Source organism: Rhinatrema bivittatum, chromosome 1 (genome assembly GCF_901001135.1).
Source record: "Rhinatrema bivittatum chromosome 1, aRhiBiv1.1, whole genome shotgun sequence".
NCBI lineage: Eukaryota > Metazoa > Chordata > Amphibia > Gymnophiona > Rhinatrematidae > Rhinatrema > Rhinatrema bivittatum.
In genome coordinates, this window is record NC_042615.1 from 560,665,433 (window position 1) to 560,685,718 (window position 20,286).

The window sequence follows — 20,286 nt, forward strand, 5'->3', positions numbered from 1 at the left end:
GCCGAGACAAGCCGCCACCAGGGATCTAGACGAAGTGCGCAGCAGATCGTGGAGTGCATCTGCGCCATATGCTATTGCCGCTTCCAACTTATCCGCTTGCGCTGCCTCGTCCGCCGAAAGATCCGCATTGGCTTGGAGGACCTGAGCCCAGCGCAAGCTAGCTCTCAAAGCGAAATTCGTACACATGGCGGCCCGAATTCCTAGCGCTGAAACCTCAAAAATCTTCTTGAGCTGTACTTCCAGCTTCCTGTCCTGAAGGTCCCGAAGGGCTGTCGCTCCCGTAACTGGAATAGTAGATCTCTTCGTTACCGCCGAAACAGCTGAATCCACCTTGGGGAGCTTGAGAAGGTCCAGCGCATCCTCCGGTGAGCGGGTAAAGCTTGTCCATGGCCTTGCTGACCTTCAAACCTAACTCCGGAGTGTCCCATTCCCGGAACATGATGTCCGTTGAAGAAAAATGGAACGGAAAAGCAACTGCCGGACCCGTGAGGCCTAACAGGACCGGATCCATGTTCGCTTCCTGACGAACCACCGCCGGAGGGGGGTCTATTCCCAGTTCCTGGAGAATGGCTGGAAATTAGAGGTGGCAATTCTTCCCTACGGAATAGCCCGGACCACCTTGGGATCGTCGCCCTCCGCTGCCTGTGACGCCTTTCCTGCTGCAGCTGGAGCGGATCCGTCCCCTGCCACGTCATCGGCCCCTTTTTGTGGCTCTTCAGAGGCATCAGTGTCCGCCCCCGTGGAGGAATCTGGGTCCGCCTCCTGTGGGACGCCACGCGGAGGACGTTTCCCCCTGGAAGCACTCGGGGGCCCACTGTTGGACTTCTTCGGTGGTGGAGCCCTGCGGGACTCCCTCCGGCCGCGCTTGCCCTTACTTTTCCTACATTTCAGGACTTTGCGCAGCAAAAGCGCAAAGTCCTCTGAAAACGAGCTGGAATCCGAATCAGCCTCAGCTGGGCTCCCCCGGGGACCCCGGGTCCCCCAAGGGACTCCCCCCCGCCGGGCCCCGCTGAGGAGACAGCGCAGGAGGCAAGGCCGCAGGCCCTGCCGCTTCCCGCGCCATTTCGCAGCCCGTGGCTAAAATGGCCGCCACTCCCGCGCTGAGCGGGAACAAATCCTGGGGCTTCTCCAACGCTCCCCCCCCCGCTCGGCGGTGGTCACGCGGTCCGCACACGAGCCCCCCGAGACGCCCCGGACGACCCTTCATCGCCCGGGATGCAGGAAGCGCATAGACCGTCGCGAGAGAGACGCGCGCGCGCCGAGCCACAGGCTCGGCAAGCGGAGCCACGAGGCATGCCGGCGAAACGGCGCGAAGAGGGCCGCAACAGAAATCAAAATTAATAAAAGGAATAAATTCGCTCGCGAACGGCCTCCCCCCTGTCAGCGGCGCCCCCCCCGAGAGCGGCGACGCAAGGAACAGAGAGCCGAATAAAAACAGACAAAAAACTTTTTTTTTTTTTTTTTTTACCAAAAACAAGGCCTGTCGCTGTCCGCGGTCCTGGAGCCCTAGTCCAGCAGGGGTGAGTGAACCGGGCTCCCCGGTGTCACCCCTGACACTGCTACTTAGCAAAGCTGGGTCCTCGACCCTAGCAGTGGCCTCAACCGGGGGGGGGGGGGGGGTAGTCCCCTCAGGACCTCTCAACCCCCCTGGGAGGCAGGGCAGACGGACGTCAGTGACAATTTGGCAAAAAATTCCAATTAAAGAACCGAAAGCCTAACCTGGCCTAACCCAAAAGAAAAGAAAACCAACCCTGACGGAGTACCAGAATCAGGGCAGGGAGGAGCTGTGACCGGACCTGCACCATCTACTGGAGACAGAGTAAGACTGAGGGGCTGTGACTGGCACAGGGGCATATATGGCTCCGCCCACAAGTTTTAGTCTGTCTCCATCTACTGGTGCGGAGTCACAACCCAGGTGTCCTGGACTGATCCTGGTACGTACAGGGAATGGAAATTATCACACATGGGCAGTGAAAGATTTTTACCTTCCCAGAAGGCTCTGGAAGAATGTATCCCTCTTAGGTACTGAGTGCAATCACTTGATTTGATGTATGTGTCTTCAGAAAATAAAACAAACTTTCAAGATACAAGACTAACTAAAAATAAACCCAATGTAACTAATTACTGTGAACCACCTAGACGAGTTGAGGATAGTAAAGGATATACTTGATTAAATATCTGCCTCAAAACTACCAATATTTTAGGGAAAAATTGTAAATGGTCTTGTAAATTAGCGTACATTTACAGAAAATACATAAGTTTACCTGGTATTTTGCTACCTCTGCTTGTAAAATCTTCACTTTAGATCTTTCTTGTTCTAATGCAGCATGAAGCGCGGTTACCTAAAATAAAAGGGAAGCTTTCACAATGTTCAGTGAACAACATTATTTGCTGTCCTATATGGAAACTAACAATTAAACTAATTAACTGGAACCTCAAATTTAACTATATTACTTCCAAAATAAGTTTAATTATAGTTCTAAAATCACAATATTGTATTTGTTCCTCTTTTTATCAACCATCAGAACCATTTTCTTTGTGATGTGGAATTATAAGATTAGGAGTACCTACAGCATTAGTACTACCACTTTTTTTTCCTGGTATTAAACTGACAGCTACTCGAAATTAATTGATTTTTTTTTTTTAATGAAAAGAGTTAGAGCTGCTACCATTGAAGTAATGTACTTATTAATCATGGTCTCTGCAAAACAAATATTTATGATGAAACCAACACCATTTCTCAGGCAGATCATGTCAAACACCCCCTATCCCCCCCAAAAAGAATGGGGTAGATTTTTAAAGAAGCGTGCACGGGGTACATTTGTGCGCGCTACCTGGCGCGCATAAATGTACACTCGATTTTATAACATGTGCGCGCTGCCGCACATGTTATAAAATCCAGGGTCGGCAAGCACAAGGGGGTACACACTTGTGCACCTTGCGCACGCCGAGCCCTGATGGCTTTCCCGTTCCCTCCAAGGCCGCTCCGAAATCGGAGCGGCCTCGAAGGGAACTTTTCTTCCGCTCCCCCCCACCTTCCCCTCCCTTATCTAATCCACCCCCCAGCCCTACCTAAATCCCCCTTATCTTATTTCACGTATTTACGCCAACTGCTGGCGCGCTGTGCTGGAGGCCTCAGTCCCGCCCCCGGACCTGCGCTACGCCCCCTTTCCACCCCTTTTTCAAAGCCCTGGGACATACACGCGTCCTGGGGCTTGTGCGCGCCGCCAAGCCAATGTAAAATAGGCTCGGCGCATGCAGGAGGGTTTTTAAAGGATTACGCGCGTAACCCTTTGAAAATCTACCCCTATATGTATATACAATATAAGGTGAATTTTAAAAGCCCAACACGCACATCAATTAGGGGCATGTGTGAGTATGCCGGTACAGATTTTAAAAGCTGATTGGATATGCACGAACCTTCCGCTGCACGCACAAATGAAACATTTTTTTTAAAAGGGGTGGCGTGTGGTTGGGCGGGGCATGGGCATTCCAGAATTTTAACCTAAAATTTGGAGGAAATACTGACGCCTGCATCTCTGCTATACTGAATCCTAGCGTTTCTATCCATACCTTCTGTAATGACATGAAAGATTGATGGGAGATGGGTCTTTGATCTCTGAGGCAGTTGTGAGATGATGATAGTTGGGTGCCCTTCAAAGAGTTAGTACAAGACTATGCCATCAGTTTGACTTCGAGAGTATTACACAATAGGGTTAAGGTGATTATCCAGAATATGGAATCCAAGAAGTTGCCATCTGCACTTGAAAAAGTCCTTATGGACAAAGATAGTTGCAGTCTTCTATAGGGCGATCCAGGGCGGAAAAGTTGTAACTCTTTTGATTATTGCAAAAATGGAATTCTGATCTGGGTCTAGGACCTGGATGGGACAGATTAGAAGGTAATCTGGAAAAGGGCCCCTAAAATTTCAATAAGCAGCCGCAAGAAAGAATTGATGTGTAAAGTTATTACATCAGGTGTGTAAGATACCCACTGTTCTTTACTCGCTTTTCTTTGGCTGCATTAGGGATGTGCTGGCGGGGCTGCAGTCAGGTAGGTACACACCTGCAGATGTGGTGGCCCATGTGTATACCAAACGGGTGGATTTTATAAAAACCCTGTGCACATAAATCCCGGGTTTACACACATGGCTGGGCCTTACGTGCACCAGGCCAATTTTCAAACGGGCCTGGCCACATGCATAAACTCCGGTACGTGAGTAAGTGTTGGGCCCAGGGAAAAGGGCGGTTCGGGAAGGGGCGGGGCTAGGGGTGGCCAGTACAACAGGCGCCAATTGCTACTGCCTCCTGATGAGGAGCAAAAGGTAAAACAATAAAATGAGGTTAGATAGGATAGGGGGCGGGGAGGAGAGGGAAGGGAGGTTAGATAGGGGGGGTAGGGAACTTGGGATGGCCGGGATACATCGCTGAGCAAAAGTTTCCTAAGTCCTCCCTCTTGTGCGCGCCGCCCGCTTCATGTGCCATGCACATTATAAAATCTGGCGCCCATGTGTGTGCGGCCCCCGGATTTTATAACATGCTCGAGCCGGCGCGTGCATATTATAGAATTGGCACATCCATGTGGCATTACCTTTAAAAATCTACCCCAAAGGTTTTTTGGAGAGAGGTGCAGGGGAAGGTCTCAAAATATCTGGATATAAGTAAGTATTACTGCTGTCAGCTGCCTGCTCGGGGATATGGGAAGTCAGGGTCTAAGTGGCAATGTAAGTTGTGCAATCAAACGATACATGCTGCTCGCTTCACTATAGCCACTCTTTGGAAATCCATTCTCTTACTTACTCACTGGCGCAAACAGCTTAAGGAAATTGCAGTGATAGAAAAACTTACATATTCGTTAAATCACAAATCTTCGCTATACGACAGAATATGGGGTCCTTACTAGGATTCTATGCAACCTAACAGCTCGATCCAGTAAAGTGTGCTCCGTCGGAGCGCACTGTCACCCTGCTCTGGACGCGTGTTTTCCCTTACCCCTTATTCAGTAAGGGGAGGAAAACACGCGGCCCACCCGCGGCACCTAATAGCGCCCTCAACATGCAAATGCATGTTGATGGCCCTATTAGGTATTCCTGAGCGATCCAGTAAGTAAAATGTGCAGCCAAGCCGCACATTTTACTCTAAGAAATTAGCGCCGCCCAAAGGTCGGCGCTAATTTCTTCCGGCGCCAGGGAAGTGCACAGAAAAGCAGTAAAAACTGCTTTTCTGTGCACCCTCCGACTTAATATCATAGCGATATTAAGTTGGAGGTCCCCAAAAGTAAAAAAAAAGTTAAAAAAAAAAAAAAAAAAATTTTGAATTCGGCCCGCGGCTGTCGGGGCCGAAAACCGGACGCTCAATTTTGCCGGCGTCCGGTTTCCGAGGCCGTGGCTGTCAGCGGCTCGAGAACCGACGCCGGCAAAATTGAGCGTCGGCTGTCAAACCCGCTGACAGCCGCCGCTCCTGACAAAAAAGAGGCGCTAGGGACGCGCTAGTGTCCCCTAGCGCTCTTTTTCCTCGTTTGCACCGCGTCGCCTAATTTAAATACTGGATCGCGCGCACCGGCGAGGGGCCGGTGCGCGCGCCGGGAGAGCGGGCGTTAGTCCGCTCTCCCACGGACTTTACTGGATCGAGCTGTAAGTGTTAGTCTATGGACAAGCAGTTAGCGGGTGGGAAAGGTGTTTAGCTCATGTTAAATCTTTCGAATAGATATGGTTAAAGTCGTCGACGACATGGTACATTTTCTCTGTTAAGTATACTGGGCAAATTGGGAATGAACTTGTACAATGGAGTCGGCGCACATGGCTTTTAAAATCCCCCACTTAAGCAGTAGAAGCGGCATTTGCATGCACAGGAGGATGCCCACTTAAAATTGGTGCGCTTGTGCATGCCGTCAGTCTATTTTATAACATAAGCATATATATATGCAAGTACATTGTAAAATATCCATGTCCCTGGATGCGGGTTAATGAATTTGCACACGTGTGCCCGCTTGCTGCTTGAAAGCAATTAAGAACATAAGAATATGCCATACTGGGTCAGACCAAGGGTCCATCAAGCCCAGCATCCTGTTTCCAACAGTGGCCAATCCAGGCCATAAGAACCTGGCAAGTACCCAAAAACTAAGTCTATTCAATGCTACTGTTGCTAGTAATAGCAGTGGCTATTTTCTAAGTCAACTTAATTAATAGCAGGGAATGGACTTCTCCTCCAAGAACTTATCCAATCCTTTTTTAAACACAGCTATACTAACTGCACTAGCCATATCCTCTGGCAACAAATTCCAGAGTTTAATTGTGCGTTGAGTGAAAAAGAACTTTCTCCAATTAGTTTTAAATGTGCCACATGCTAACTTCATGGAGTGCCCCCTAGTCTTTCTATTATATGAAAGAGTAAAAAACCGATTCCCATCTACCCGTTCTAGACGTCTCATGATTTTAAACACCTCTATCATATCCCCCCCCTTCAGCCGTCTCTTCTCCAAGCTGAAAAGTCCTAACCTCTTTAGTCTTTCCTCATAGGGGAGCTGATCCATTCCCCTTATTTTGGTAGCCCTTCTCTGTACCTTCTCCATCGCAATTATATCTTTTTTTAGATTCGGCAACCAGAACTGTACACAGTATTCAAGGTGCGGTCTCACCATGGAGCGATACAGAGGCATTATGACATTTTCCGTTTTATTCACCATTCCCTTTCTAATAATTCCCAATGTTCTGTTTGTTTTTTTGACTGCTGCAGCACACTGAACCGACGATTTCAATGTGTGTATATATATATTATATATGTATCTTATACATATAATATACATGCACACTTTTTTTGGTGGTGGGGGGTTGTATTGGGACTGGTGCTTTTCAACTTATTTATAAATGACCTGGAAAAAGAAACGAGTAAGGTGATCAAATCTGAAGACAAAATTATTCCAAATTGTTACATCTCAAGCAGACTATAAGAAATTGCAGGAGGTCATTGTCAAACTGATAGATTGGGCATCCAAATGGCAGATGAAATGAATGTGGATAAGTGCTTCCCAATGAAGAAAGCAAAGCTGCTTACTTGTAACAGGTGTTCTTTGTAGAAAGCAGAATAAATAGCCACCCAAACCCTGCCTCCTTCTTGTACAATTGACGTCAGTACGTATTTACACTGAGGGAGGCAGGCAGTGCGGGAACATAAGTGCATGTTCAGAAAGGTTCTCTTTTCTTTCTGAACTCATAGAGAGCAGGCTCCTGCTTGGTGCTGTCAGATGACATCGCCCATATGTGTAGCTGTGTTGTGCTGCTTGTCCACAGAGAAAAACTGAGACCTCAGGAGCCCAAAATGATGGAGTACTCAGCGCTGTAAATATGGGTGGTGAAAGAGCCTGCAGAAACAAGATTCTGATAACTGAGGTTATAATGGCTGTGGTAAGTGCCCTGGAAGGAAAATTTGATAAAGTGTACACTAAATTAGAAGAAATGTCAAGTGCGCTTGTGAAGTTAGCAAGCAGAGTAACTAAAGTGGGACAGTGAGTTTCAGATGTAAAGATTTGCAAGCTACATCTGTGGATATGGCCAAGCTGAAGGAACACTTCAGTTTCCATGAGAAGCTAGAAGTCCTTGAGAACCGGTCATGCAGAAACACCCTTAGAATCGTTGGTTTACCAGAGTGCATATCTAATGGTATACCCCAGTGCTTCCTCTAGGCCTGGCTGCCTAAGCAGTTAAACTTAGATTCTTTGAGCCCCATAGCAATTGAATGCATGCATAGAACGGATGTGCATAAGGAGAATGCAGTCAGGCCCAGAGTTGTCATAATGCATCTTCTCAATTTTGTGCATAAAGTGGCAATTCTTCAAGTAATATAGAGTAAATATTTGAATGATGAGGGTAAGAAAGAGCTTGTATTTCAAGTTTATTTTGCTAGTTGTCATGCAAAGCTTTCTCACTGAGATGTACAATGATGTTTTCTCAACAAATCAGATTAACTTTGCAGTATCTGGCAAAGCTGCGAGCTGTTTATAAAGGAGAAAACTCTTCTGCATTCACCTGACAAAGCTCGAGCATTTCTCACCGAGCTGGACAATCAGTCTCCAGCACGGGAAAGTGAATGATACAAATTAGAACATATGTGTATTGAGCTCGATGTTGAAACCTGATGTACGCTAAGGAACTGCTGGATATTTAAGAGGCTAACTGGATTTCTCTGACAATGCATATTGGAATAGATATTGCCACAACACTTATTTATAGATGTTCAAGACATAAGGAGGTCGATATGCAGTGCCAGTTAGCCAGATAAGTTCGGATTTATATGGCTAAGTGGCACTGTTTCAATAGTCGGCTGCATTCAGCAGTCATCACTTAGCCAGTTAACTTTTTTGTTTTTTTTTTATATTCTGCCTTTTGGCACTTCAAAGCAAATTACATTCAGGTACTGTAAGTATTTACCCAGCTAAGTTGGGGGCATTCCAGGGCTGTTCTGGGACAGAGCTACTTATCCTGCTAACTTAGCTGGATGTGCCAATATTCAGCCTTAGCCAGTTAAGTTAGCTGGATAAGTTAGATATGCCATTGAGAAAATCTAAAGTTAGCTGATTATTCAACTATTAGATAGCTGGGAATATTCAGAGGCACAGCTGTGCCGCTGAATATCCCAGCCAAATTAGCTGGATGTGTTTATCCGGCTAACTTACTCAGACTAATAGCGGCTGAATATGGACATCAAGTTATTTATGTTTATAAGTGGAGCAGCGTTGCTGCACTCTTATTTGATTCATGCACATATTAAACTACATTGTGGAATCAGATGTAAGGTTCCAAGGAACGTCTAGGTAATTAATAAACTGACTTTCTAGACAGTGCTTACTGGAAGTATATCACTATGATGTACCTTTTTTTTTTTTTTTTTTTTAATAGATCTTCATCTCTTTTGTAATATTTGGCTGCACATGGACCAGCGCTGTTGTGCTCTTATGCTGACTTTCTCTCTAGATATTATTTGAGAAGTTACTTTCATTTTCTTTTGTTTGTTGTTTTGTCTGAGTATTATGGCACATATAATTCCAGTGGACTATGTTTTGGGATTTGTTCATGTTCTATTGTGGGCTGTCTTGTTAAGGGACCAATGACTTCAGGTGGACATATTTGTTTAATCTGGGACCTTGAAGGATTAAAATAGTTATATACTTGTTTAGTTTTAGTTGCAATTGTGACATTTTAATCTGGGATAATTTTTGTGTTGAGAGGATCAATTCAATCCCTAATTCAGATCATATTGTGTTTTTCTGTTGAAATGTTGTGGCAGTTATGATTTATTAGGCTGTTTCTTTGTATGACTGGAGGTGGGGGGGATGATCCCTTAATATGTTGAAATTAGAGCACATCAGTATTTGGCGGTTAGGAAGGGTATATAATCTGGATGGGTGCAAGGGAGGGTTTTGGACAGGGTTGTGGTTGAAGTATCGCCTGGGATTTAGATTAATACTGTAATTTTACTTAAAGTGTTTTTCTGCTTTACAGTCTGAAGGGGCCTAAGCTTTAAGGGGGGGGGGGGGCTTTCTTCTAAAATTACAGGTACAGGCTTGCAAATTTAGACCTCAGAATTTGAAAATGGGTAGGGGACAACTAAGAATGGTTTCCTGGAATGTTGCAGGTGTAAGTTTGCCAGTTAAGAGATATAAAATACTTCACAGTTTGAACAGACAAGAGGACATTGCAATATTACATGAAACTCATTTAAATGATCTGGAACACAGCAAACAAGCAGTGATGAGTTAAAGTCACATGGGTGTCTTCTGATTCAAAAAAGGCAGGGGTGGCAATTCTTTTTAATAAAGCTGTAGATTTATTTTGTTGGAAGTGTTTATAAAGATTTGGGAGTTGATTTCCTAATACTTAAACTTTATGGAAACGTGCAATTCTGTAATACATATGCTCCTAATATTACAATTTTTTTGCAACTTTATTGAAGAAATGGACTCATTTTGACTCTCATTCTTTAGTTTTTGAAGGGGATCTAAACTGCATACATGAGAGGAACCTTTTCAGATCTTATTGTGCTCATAACAAGAAAACAACAACAGAAAGGAATCCCTTTACTATGTGACCATCTAGATTTGTTAGATGTTTGGGGGGCTCTTCCTCCAGAGGAAAGAGAATGTATTTAGTATTGTTTTTATGTATGCTATTTTGTAATCCGCATTGAACAAAACGGATCTTGGATCTTGCGGAATAAAAGATGTAATAATAAAATATTCATATTTCAAGAGCACATATGACTCAATCCAGAATTATCTTTTAGGTTAGACAACTTTTTTCTTTAAAGAGTGACAGATAGCCACATTAGGCTTTTAGAAATCTCTGACCATGCTATGATTTGGATAGATTTTAATTGGATTGATTCAGGCACTAAAAGCAGGACATGGAGATTTCCTGCATACATGTATGGTAATCCCAATTTCCAAGCATATTTACATAACAAATGGAAAGATTTCCTAGAAAATAATACTTCATCATTATTTTGGGAAACTGCTAAGGAGGTCCTTAGAAGAGATATCATAGCTTTTATGATTAAGAAGCAGAAGGATGATGACTGTAAATATCTTAGCATTCAGACAGGTTAATTTACATCAGTGGGTTATGCACCTCTACCAGCAGATGGAGACTGGAGCAAAGTAAACATCATGGTATATATATATACCCCTGCACCAGCATCAACCTGCTAGTATTCTCTGTCTCCAGCAGATGGTGGACATGCATCTCCCTCCTGGGGATTGCTTAAAAAAATATATTAAAAGAGAATAGAAGAAGGAAATTAATTCGCTCTGCTCTCCTCAGTTGAGTTTTCCTGAGGTGATATCTGCAGATCCCTCTCTCAGTCGAGAACCTCAGACCAGCAGCTGGTTTTCTGGAATGGACTTAGCTTCTAGGAGTGAATCAGCTGAGAAGCAAGCGGGTGCAGTAAGCAGGCCGCGGCGAAGGCATTAGCCCTCTTCCCCTGCAGCCGGAGACCGACTCTATACTCGGCTGCGATGGTAAAGAGTAATATATATATTTTAAAAAAATAATAAAAAAAATTTAGAAAGGAGTGAGCGTTTCCATTCTCCTGGTCTCTGAGCCTCAGCATGCCAATCCAATGCCCATTCCCGCCTCCAAGAGAGCTTGGGGAGTCGTGACAGCTTGATGGCTTTTTGGTTAGACCCCACTCTCAGGCTTTGCTTAGAAGCCATGTGATAGGCCACGGCAGCGTTTACATGCTTTTCTGCACCCAATTCTGCCACAAAACTGTCCGACGTCTGTTCATGCTTGCGTGCTCGGGTGTGCGCATACCTGGACCATGTATTGGGAACTTATATTTTGGGTGTCCATAGTGTGCATGTATTTGACAGACCTTGTTTTTGGGTGTCCTATGTTCGCTTGTGCAGCCATGCAGCTGGATGCACAATTGTCGACATGTTGGGAAGCGTGCTGCAGGCGGGTGTTTACCCTTCTGTTTGCCATATTCAGGAATTTCAGCTTGGCATCCCCCCTAACTTGTGTCAGTGCTGCTTGCAAGCTCAGGGAGAATTATTCAGCTGCTTTTACTGAGCCCGCCCTTGTCAGCATGATGCAGGAATAAGAAAGAAGGGGGACCTATCAGAGGTTTCGCCTGGTTTTTGACTCCCCTAAAGGGTTCATCAGCGGGGGGAGACTTCTCAAAGGGTGCAGGACCAACGATCCCTGGTTTTGAAATGGACCGCAGCGGCATTCGCACGCTATTCTACTCACAAGTCTGCCACAAAACAGCTTTAAGCAGCCTTTTGGCTAGGGCCCGCACGCAGGTTTTGCTTAATCACTGCGTGGTAGACCTAAGAGATCAGGATTGCAAACTGCGGATCCTCGCACACCTGGTGCCGTGGGTAAGCATCGGAGTACGTTTACACCTGCTGTGGGTCATGCTGATAGGGACCTAGATGGCATGGATGATGAAGGCGACCCTTACTCCCTGGAGAATGGGAAATTCCTCTGGGGTTGGAACTGTATGGAACAATGTTGTGTTTCTTCCATAGAGATGAGTTGCCAGCTCGGATCTCCCAGGCATTGAAGATGCTAGGGGTGATGGATGCCGATTCCATGTCTGAGCCAAAGAAGAATCCCATTTAGATTCCTTTCATAGAGCATTACACATGCTATTTAAGAACTGACTGATTTTGAATGGAGCGCCCTGGAAAGTAATTTTAAAGGGGGATAGCCTTGGTAGCGCTATAACCCTTGGATCCAGCAGAGAGAGAGAGAGAGAGAGAGAGAGAGAGAGAGAGAGAGCAGTTGCGTTTTCTAAAAGCGGATGCACTGGTATGTGCCGTCACCAAGTGGATGACTATTCCTGTGGAAGGGGAGGTGGCTTGAAGGAGGCGCTGGATAGGATAATTGAGGCTATCCTTAAGCAGGCCTTGAGGTGGGGCAATGAATTGCAGATGGCCTCTTGTTGCTTCCTGGTGGATTGCTCTTGCTTGCCCTCTTTCTCGGCAAGAGATGAGGAGTCTGGTTTGAATTTCAGGGCAATGCCCTACAGCCATACCCCCATGGATGTACCCAATGTTGTCTGCTCTCAGAAGCTAATCAGGGTTGAGCGTCAGCTATGGCTGATGAATTGGTGCTGATACAATTTAAGTAGTAAGTTCCATTGTCCCGGCCAACCCCATCACCCCCTCTTTTCGAGGGCCCGGTGCTTCTGCGCGTACCAGGGCCTTTCTAAAAAGCGCTCTGTGCGTGCACAGCCCGGTAACGCGCAAAACCCCCAGATTTTACACGCGCAGGCCATCGAAAATTCGGGTGTAAGTAGATAGCAAATGTTGCTTACCTGTAACAGGTGTTCTCATAGGCAGCAGGATGTTATTCCTCACATCTGGGTGACATCACAGGATGGAGCCCAATCATGGAACACATTTGTCAAAGTTTCTAGAACTTTGACTGGCCCCTACTGGGCATGCCCAGCATGGCACTAACCCTGCAGTCTTGTTTAAAAAGCTACAGGAAGTGCCGACAAATAAAATAAGAAACATAACGAACCCAACACCGCAGGGCGGCGGGCGGGTTTCGTGAGGACTAACATCCTGCTGTCATGTGAGAACACCTGCTACAGGTAAGCAACATTTGCTTTCTCACAGGACAAGCAGGATGTTAGTCCTTACATATGGGTGAGTACCGAGCTGAGGATGTCCGAGTATGCAGCAAATGTACTCAAGACGTGCAAGAGGCACAACAACTGGGGTGGAATTTGGCCCAGGGCATCCTGAACCCTAATGGGCAGGCGGAAGGGTGTTGGTATGTCAAGTTGTGAATAGGTTACACAGGACAGATTGGCTGAAGATGGAATCTTGTCTTCCGGCTTTGTCCAAGCAGTAGTGGGCTGTAAAGGTATGGAGATTACTCCAAGTGGCAGCCCTGCAAATGTCAGGAAGCGGCACTGATCATAGGTGTGCTACTGAAGTCACCTTGGCCCTCACAGTGTGCGCTTTAACACGGTCTTGAAGTGGAATGCCTGCTTTTTGATAGCAAAAGGATATGCAGTCCGCTAACCAGGAGGAGAGAATCTGCTTACCCACAGGCTGCCCTAATTTGGTGGAATGGAAAGAAACAAATAATTGAGTGCTTTTCCGTGGGCAGCTGTACGGTCTAGGTAGAACGCTAGAGCCCGTTTACAGTCAATGGTATGCAGAGCCTGCTCTCCTGGATTGGAATGGAGCCTGGGAAAAAAAGGTAGGTAGTATAATGGATTGATTGAGATGAAACTCTGACACTACCTTAGGCAAAAACTTAGGGGTAGATTTTCAAAAAACGCGAATAGGCGTACTTTTGCTGGCGCATAAGGCGCAAGCAAAAGTACGCTGGATTTTAGTAGATACGTGCGGAGCCGCACGTATCCACTAAAATCCTGGATCGGCGCGCGCAAGGCTATGAATTCTGTATAGCCGGCGCGCGCCGAGCCGCGCAGCCTACCCCCATTCCCTCCAAGGCCGCTCCGAAATCGGAGCGGCCTTGGAGGGAATCCTCTAACGCCTTCCCCTCACCTTCCCCTCCCTTCCTCTACCTAACCCACCCGCCCGGCCCTGTCTACACCCCCCCCTTACCTTTCTCCGGGGATTTACGCCTCCCGGAGGGAGAAGTAAATCCCCGCGCGCCAGCGGGCCTGTTGCGCGCTGGGACGCGACCTGGGGGTGGGTACGGAGGGCACGGCCACGCCCCCGTACCGCCCCGGGCCGTGGCCACGCCCCCGTACCCGCCCCCAAAACGCTGCCGACACGCCCCCTAAACGCAGCGACGACCGGGCCCGCCCCCGACACGCCCCCCTCGGAGAACCCCGGGACTTACGCGAGTCCCGGGGCTCTGCGCGCGCCGGTAGGCCTATGTAAAATAGGCTCACCGGCGCGCAGGGCCCTGCTCGCCTAAATCTGCCCGGTTTTGGGCGGATTTAGGCGAGCAGGGCTCTGAAAATCCGCCCCTTAGGGTGAGTGTGGAGTACTGCCCGGTCTTGCAGAAGTTTAGTGTAAGGTGGATAGGTAACTAAGGCCTGTAACTCACTAACTCTGCGAGCCGAAGTGATTGCCAAAAGGAAAATCACTTTCCATGTGAGATAGCGAAGTTCACAGGAATGGAGAGGCTCGAATGGTGGTTTCATGAGCCTTCCTAAAACCAGGCTGAGGTCCCAAGAAGGGGCCGGAGGACGCAGTGGAGGCTTGAGGTGAAGCAAGCCCTTCAGAATACGTGTTACAAGGGGTTCTACTGATATAGGAATATCCCCAACACCTTTATGGAAGGCGGCCACCGCCTAGTGGTTAGAGCAGTGGGCTATGAACCAGGAGACCATGGTTCGAGTCCTGCTGTCGCTCCTTGTGACCTTGGGCAAGTCACTTTACCCTCCATTGCCTCAGGTACAAACTTAGATTGTAAGCCCTCTGGGGATAGGGAAATACCAACAGTACCTGAATGTAAACCGATGTGATAGCTCAGATCGAATGTCGGTATATAGAAAAATAATAAATAAATAATAATAAACAAACATGCATTCTGATGAAGGAAGTTTTTAGACCTGACTCCGACAAGTGCCAGAGATAGTCCAGAAACTTCGTGATTGGACAGGTAAAGGGGTCAAGAGATTGAGAAGAGCACCATGACTGAAATCTGTTCCATTTGTAAGAATAAGATTTTCTCGTAGAAGGCTTCCGTGAAGCAATCAGGACACGGGAAACTGATTCAGAAAGGTTAAGTGGCTGAAGGATTAACCTTTCAATATCCATGCCGTCAGGGACAAGGCTTGCAGATTGGGGTGGCGCAGGCAACCGTCGTTTTGCATAATCAGAAGCGGGTCCTTTCCCAAGGGAATGTGCCTGTGAATGGAGAGATCCTGAAGTATTGGAAACCACACTTGGCGAGGCCAGTGAGGTGCCATCAGGATCATGGTTCCTTTGTCCTGACGTAACTTCACGAGAGTCTTCGAGAGAAGTGGAAGTGGAGGGAAGGCATATAAGAGACCTGTCGCCCATGAGAGGGAGAACGCATCTCTTGGTTGTGAGTGTTGGCTGCGAGTGAGAGAGCAAATGTTCTGTACTTTGCGGGTTTGACATGTTGCAAAGAGATCGATATGAGGGTAACCCCATTTTTTTGGAAGATCGAGTCCGCCACTACGGCGTTTAGAGACCACTCGTGCGGTATAAGAAAAGGAAGTCTCTCTCTTTCTAGAAAGCAACACTGTAATAATCACATAGGGAGAGTAACCTCTCTTAGCTAACCTTGCCCTTTCAATAGCCAAGCCATAAGAAAGAATGGAGCTGGATCCTCCATTTCTATAGACCCTAGATGTAAAAGACCCTTGATTTGCAGTAGACACAGAGACTGATCAGCTTAGGTCTGCAAACCATGGCCTTCATGGCCAGTCAGCAGCTCCCAGTACCAATGAAAAACTCTTTCCTTTTCTATTTTTCTTAATACTTGTGTTATTAACGGCCATGGAGGAAAAGGATATAGAAGTTTGTATCCCTTCTAACTTTGCTGAGAAGCATCTATCGCTTTGCTGCCTAATTCTGTGCAGCACCTGTAAAACCTTTTTACTTTCCAGTTTTGACTGGAAGCCATAAGATCTATCTGACTTGGGCCCCCATTTTTGCACTATCTGAAAATAAGTCATAAGAACATAAGAAAATGCCATACTGGGTCAGACCAAGGGTCCATCAAGCCCAGCATCCTGTTTCCAACAGTGGCCAATCCAGGCCATAAGAACCTCGCAAGTACCCAAAAACTAAGTCTATTCCTTGTAACCATTGCTAATGGCAGTGGCTATTCTCTAAGTGAACTTAATAGCAGGTAATGGACTTCTCCTCTAAGAACTTACCCAATCCTTTTTTAAACACAGCTATATTAACTGCACTAACCACATCCTGACTTAATTCCCACTCTCCAAGATCTATTATATTTTGACTGAGATAATCTGCTTGAACAATGTTCTGGCCTGCTATGTGTTGAGCTGTCAACTGGAATAGGTGGTTCTTGGCCCACGCAAATAAGAGATCTGTCTTTTTCGAAATGCCCAGACTGGCCAAAATTATGAGACAGACAATGAAAAGCTAAGAGAAATCAGGGAAACTAACCAATTTAGCAGTGCACAAATAGGAGATTTCAATTACCCCAATATTGATTGAGTAAATGTAATATCAGGACATGCTAGAAACAAAGGTCCTGGATGGAATAAACAACTGCTTTACGGAGCACTTGGTTCTGGAACTGACGAGAGAAGGAATTATTTTAGATCTAATTCTTAGTGGAGCTCAGGATTTGGTGAGGGAGGTAATGGTGGTGAGGCTTCTTGCCAATAGTGATCATAACATGATCAAATTTGAACTAATGACTGGAAGGGGGACAATATGTAAATTTACAGCTCTAACACTACATTTTCAAAAGGGAAACTTTGATAAAATGAGGAAAATAGAAAAAAAACTAAAATGTGCTGCTGCAAAGGTTAAAAGTGTTCAATAGGTATGGACATTGTTTAAAAATACCCATGTTAGAAGTGCAGTCCAGATGATTCCAAGCATTAAGAAAAGTGGAAGGGAGGCCAAATTTGCTACAGGGAAAGGTTAAATAATGTCAAAAGGGATTTCTATTCTTCCAGAATACACCAATTTCAATATAATCCACGAGCCCTCTATGGCTACATTGCCTCGCTAACCAAATCAGCACTCCCAGATATTCCGGAAGAAGTAGCCAAAACCAAATGTGAAGAACTCGCTACTTACTTCCAAGACAAAATCAACAAACTGCTTACACGATTCCTCCCCACCTCCTCACCAATTCAAACCTCACAAGAAGCCTACCTGGCCCTCCCAAAAAACCTCCCCAAAGGCCTTAACTCTTTAGAATACACCACTGCGCTTGAAATTGAATCATTTATTGAGAAAGCCAGATCTTCCTCCCACCCCTCAGACACAATCCCCTACAAAACACCTCCTCTCTATCCCTAACTTAATCGCCCAACCCATAGCCAACATTATAAATGCCTCCATCACCTCAGGCCTTGTACCCAACCCCTCAAACAAGCTATTGTGAAGCCAATACTGAAGAAACCGAAGCTCGACCCCCACCGACCTGTCTAATTATCGCCCCATCTCAAACCTTCCGTTCATCTAAAAAATCCTTGAAAAAACAATCAATAAGCAACTCACAGAATACCTTGATGACCATCAACTCCTTGCTCCCTCACAGTACAGATTCCGGAAACTCCATAGCACGGAAACCCTCCTCCTTTCCTTGTCAGACCAACTTATTAAAGGCCTTGATAAAGGACAAGCTTATATCTTAGCCTTCTTAGACATATCCTCAGCTTTTGACACCATCAGCCACAATATCCTCCTGCAGCGACTGAATGAAATTGGAATAACAGGTGCTGCCCATAACTGGTTTAATTCCTATCTCAGTAATCAAAACTTCAAAGTCAAAATCAGAAACCATGAGTCCAAAGTAATACCCCTCGACCAAGGCGTCCCACAAGGTTCCTCCCTGTCTTCCACCCTCGTCATTTACATCCTACCACTCTGTCACCTCCTATCCAACCTCAAGTTTTCCCACTATATTTATGCAGACAATGTGCAGATACTTATTCCAGTATCTGACACACTGCCTAAAGCCATGAACATCTGGAAATCCACACTACTTTCAATCAACAAGCTCCTAATTAACATTCACCTTGCCCTTAACACGGCAAAAACTGAAATCATGCTTATTTCACCTCAAAGTCACCCTAACACCTTTCCCCTTCTTCACTCCCTATCATCACCAATCTCATTTTCTCAACAGGTACAAGATCTAGGGTTCATCCTTGATAATCAAATCAACCTCAAGAAATTCATTAACACCACATTGAAAGAGTGTTTCTATAAATTGCACGCCCTTAAGAAATTAAAACCTTTACTCCATCCTCCTCATTTTCGTACAGTACTTCAAACTACAATATTTTCTAAAATCGATTATTGTAATTCACTCCTCCTAGGCTTACCCAAAAACTCCATCCACCCACTCCAAATACTACAAAATACAGCTGCCCGGATCCTTACTAACACATGCAGAAATGAAACATAACACCTGTACTAAAGGAATTACACTGGCTCCCAATTGCATCCCCAATCCAATATAAGAAAGACCCAAATTGGTAGTGCGGTAATAATGGGAGACTTCAGTTACCATCCACAAGACAGTGCAAGTAAATGTAGTAGTCCCAAAAGTTTCATCAACAAATTCTCATTTATTAGATTTTCATACTTATAGCGGCAACTCCACTGGTTTCACAAAAGGACAATTTTACACAGAGGTCCCCCGACACGGACCCGTGTTTCGCCGTGGCTGCGTCGGGAGGGACATGAAGTTTCGAAACACACTCTAAAAGGAAATTACATATAGGGACTAAGTTAGATAATGAACAAAACAGTCGACCAAAAGGCAATACAGAACATTTAACACGTCATACCTTCAAATTGATCCTTCTAACTTGACAGGGACAGCGTCTAACCTATGTTCAAACAGACCTTTAAACATGGCTGGCGCTTAGGGAACCAATCAAAACGTCTGCTAACCCTAAGGCACCAAAACACAGTTAGACGAACAAATGCCATTCGAGTTCCTTATTTAATCCGGACGGAATTACAGTCTGTAATGTGTGAATCCATCTCTGTGTAAAATTGTTCTTTTGTGAAACCAGTGGAGTTGCCGCTATAAGTATGAAAATCTAATAAATGAGAATTTGTTGATGAAACTTTTGGGACTACTACATTTACTTGCACTGTCTTGTGGATGGACTTGCTGAAATGCAGGTTTAGCTCATTGTGTTGTTTGGATTTAGACTTCAATTACCGCAATATTGACCGGGTAAATGTATCATCGGAACATGCTAGAGAGATAACGTTCCTGGATGGAATAAATGATAGCTTTATGGAGCAATTGGTTTAGGAACAGACGAGAGAGGGAGCAATTTTAGATCTAATTCTCAGTGGAGCACAGGACTCGGTGAGAGAGGTAACGGTGGTGAGGCCGCTTGGCAATAGTGATCATAATATGATCAAATTTGATTTAATGACTGGAAGAGGAACAGTGTGCAAATCCAAGGCTCTCGTGCTAAACTTTCAAAAGGGAAACTTTGATAAAATGAGAAAAATTGTTAGAAAAAAACTGAAAGGAGCAGCTACAAAAGTAAAAAATGTCCAAGAGGCGTGGTCATTGTTAAAAAAATACCATTCTAGAAGCACAGTCCAGATGTATTCCACACATTAAGAAAGGTGGAAAGAAGGCAAAACGATTACCGGCATGGTTAAAAGGGGAGGTGAAAGAAGCTATTTTAGCCAAAAGATCTTCATTCAAAAATTGGAAGAAGGATCCAACAGAAGAAAATAAAATAAAGCATAAACGTTGGCAAGTTAAATGTAAGACATTGATAAGACAGGCTAAGAGAGAATTTGAAAAGAAGTTGGCTGTAGAGGCAAAACTCACAGTAAAAACTTTTTTTAAATATATCCGAAGCAGAAAGCCTGTGAGGGAGTCAGTTGGACCATTAGATGATCGAGGGGGGTTAAAGGGGCACTTAGAGAAGATAAGGCCATTGCGGAAAGATTAAATGATTTCTTTTCTTCGGTGTTTACTGAAGAGGATGTTGGGGAGGTACCCGTAATAGAGAAGGTTTTCATGGGTAATGATTCAGATGGACTGAATCAAATCACGGTGAACCTAGAAGATGTGGTAGACCTGATTGACAAACTGAAGAGTAGTAAATCACCTGGACCGGATGGTATACA

General features: G+C 45.4%; 1 protein-coding gene across 3 annotated transcripts in view; it reads right to left on the bottom strand.

Annotated features, from left to right (window-relative positions):
* GKAP1 (G kinase anchoring protein 1) overlaps positions 1–20,286 on the bottom strand; it is a 272,831-nt gene that overhangs the window by 24,953 nt on the left and 227,592 nt on the right. For all 3 annotated transcript variants that reach the window (XM_029616830.1, XM_029616845.1, XM_029616837.1), the window contains one exon: positions 2,265–2,342. In XM_029616830.1, the coding sequence (XP_029472690.1) occupies positions 2,265–2,342 (78 nt within the window). The remainder of the gene's footprint in view (positions 1–2,264; positions 2,343–20,286) is intronic.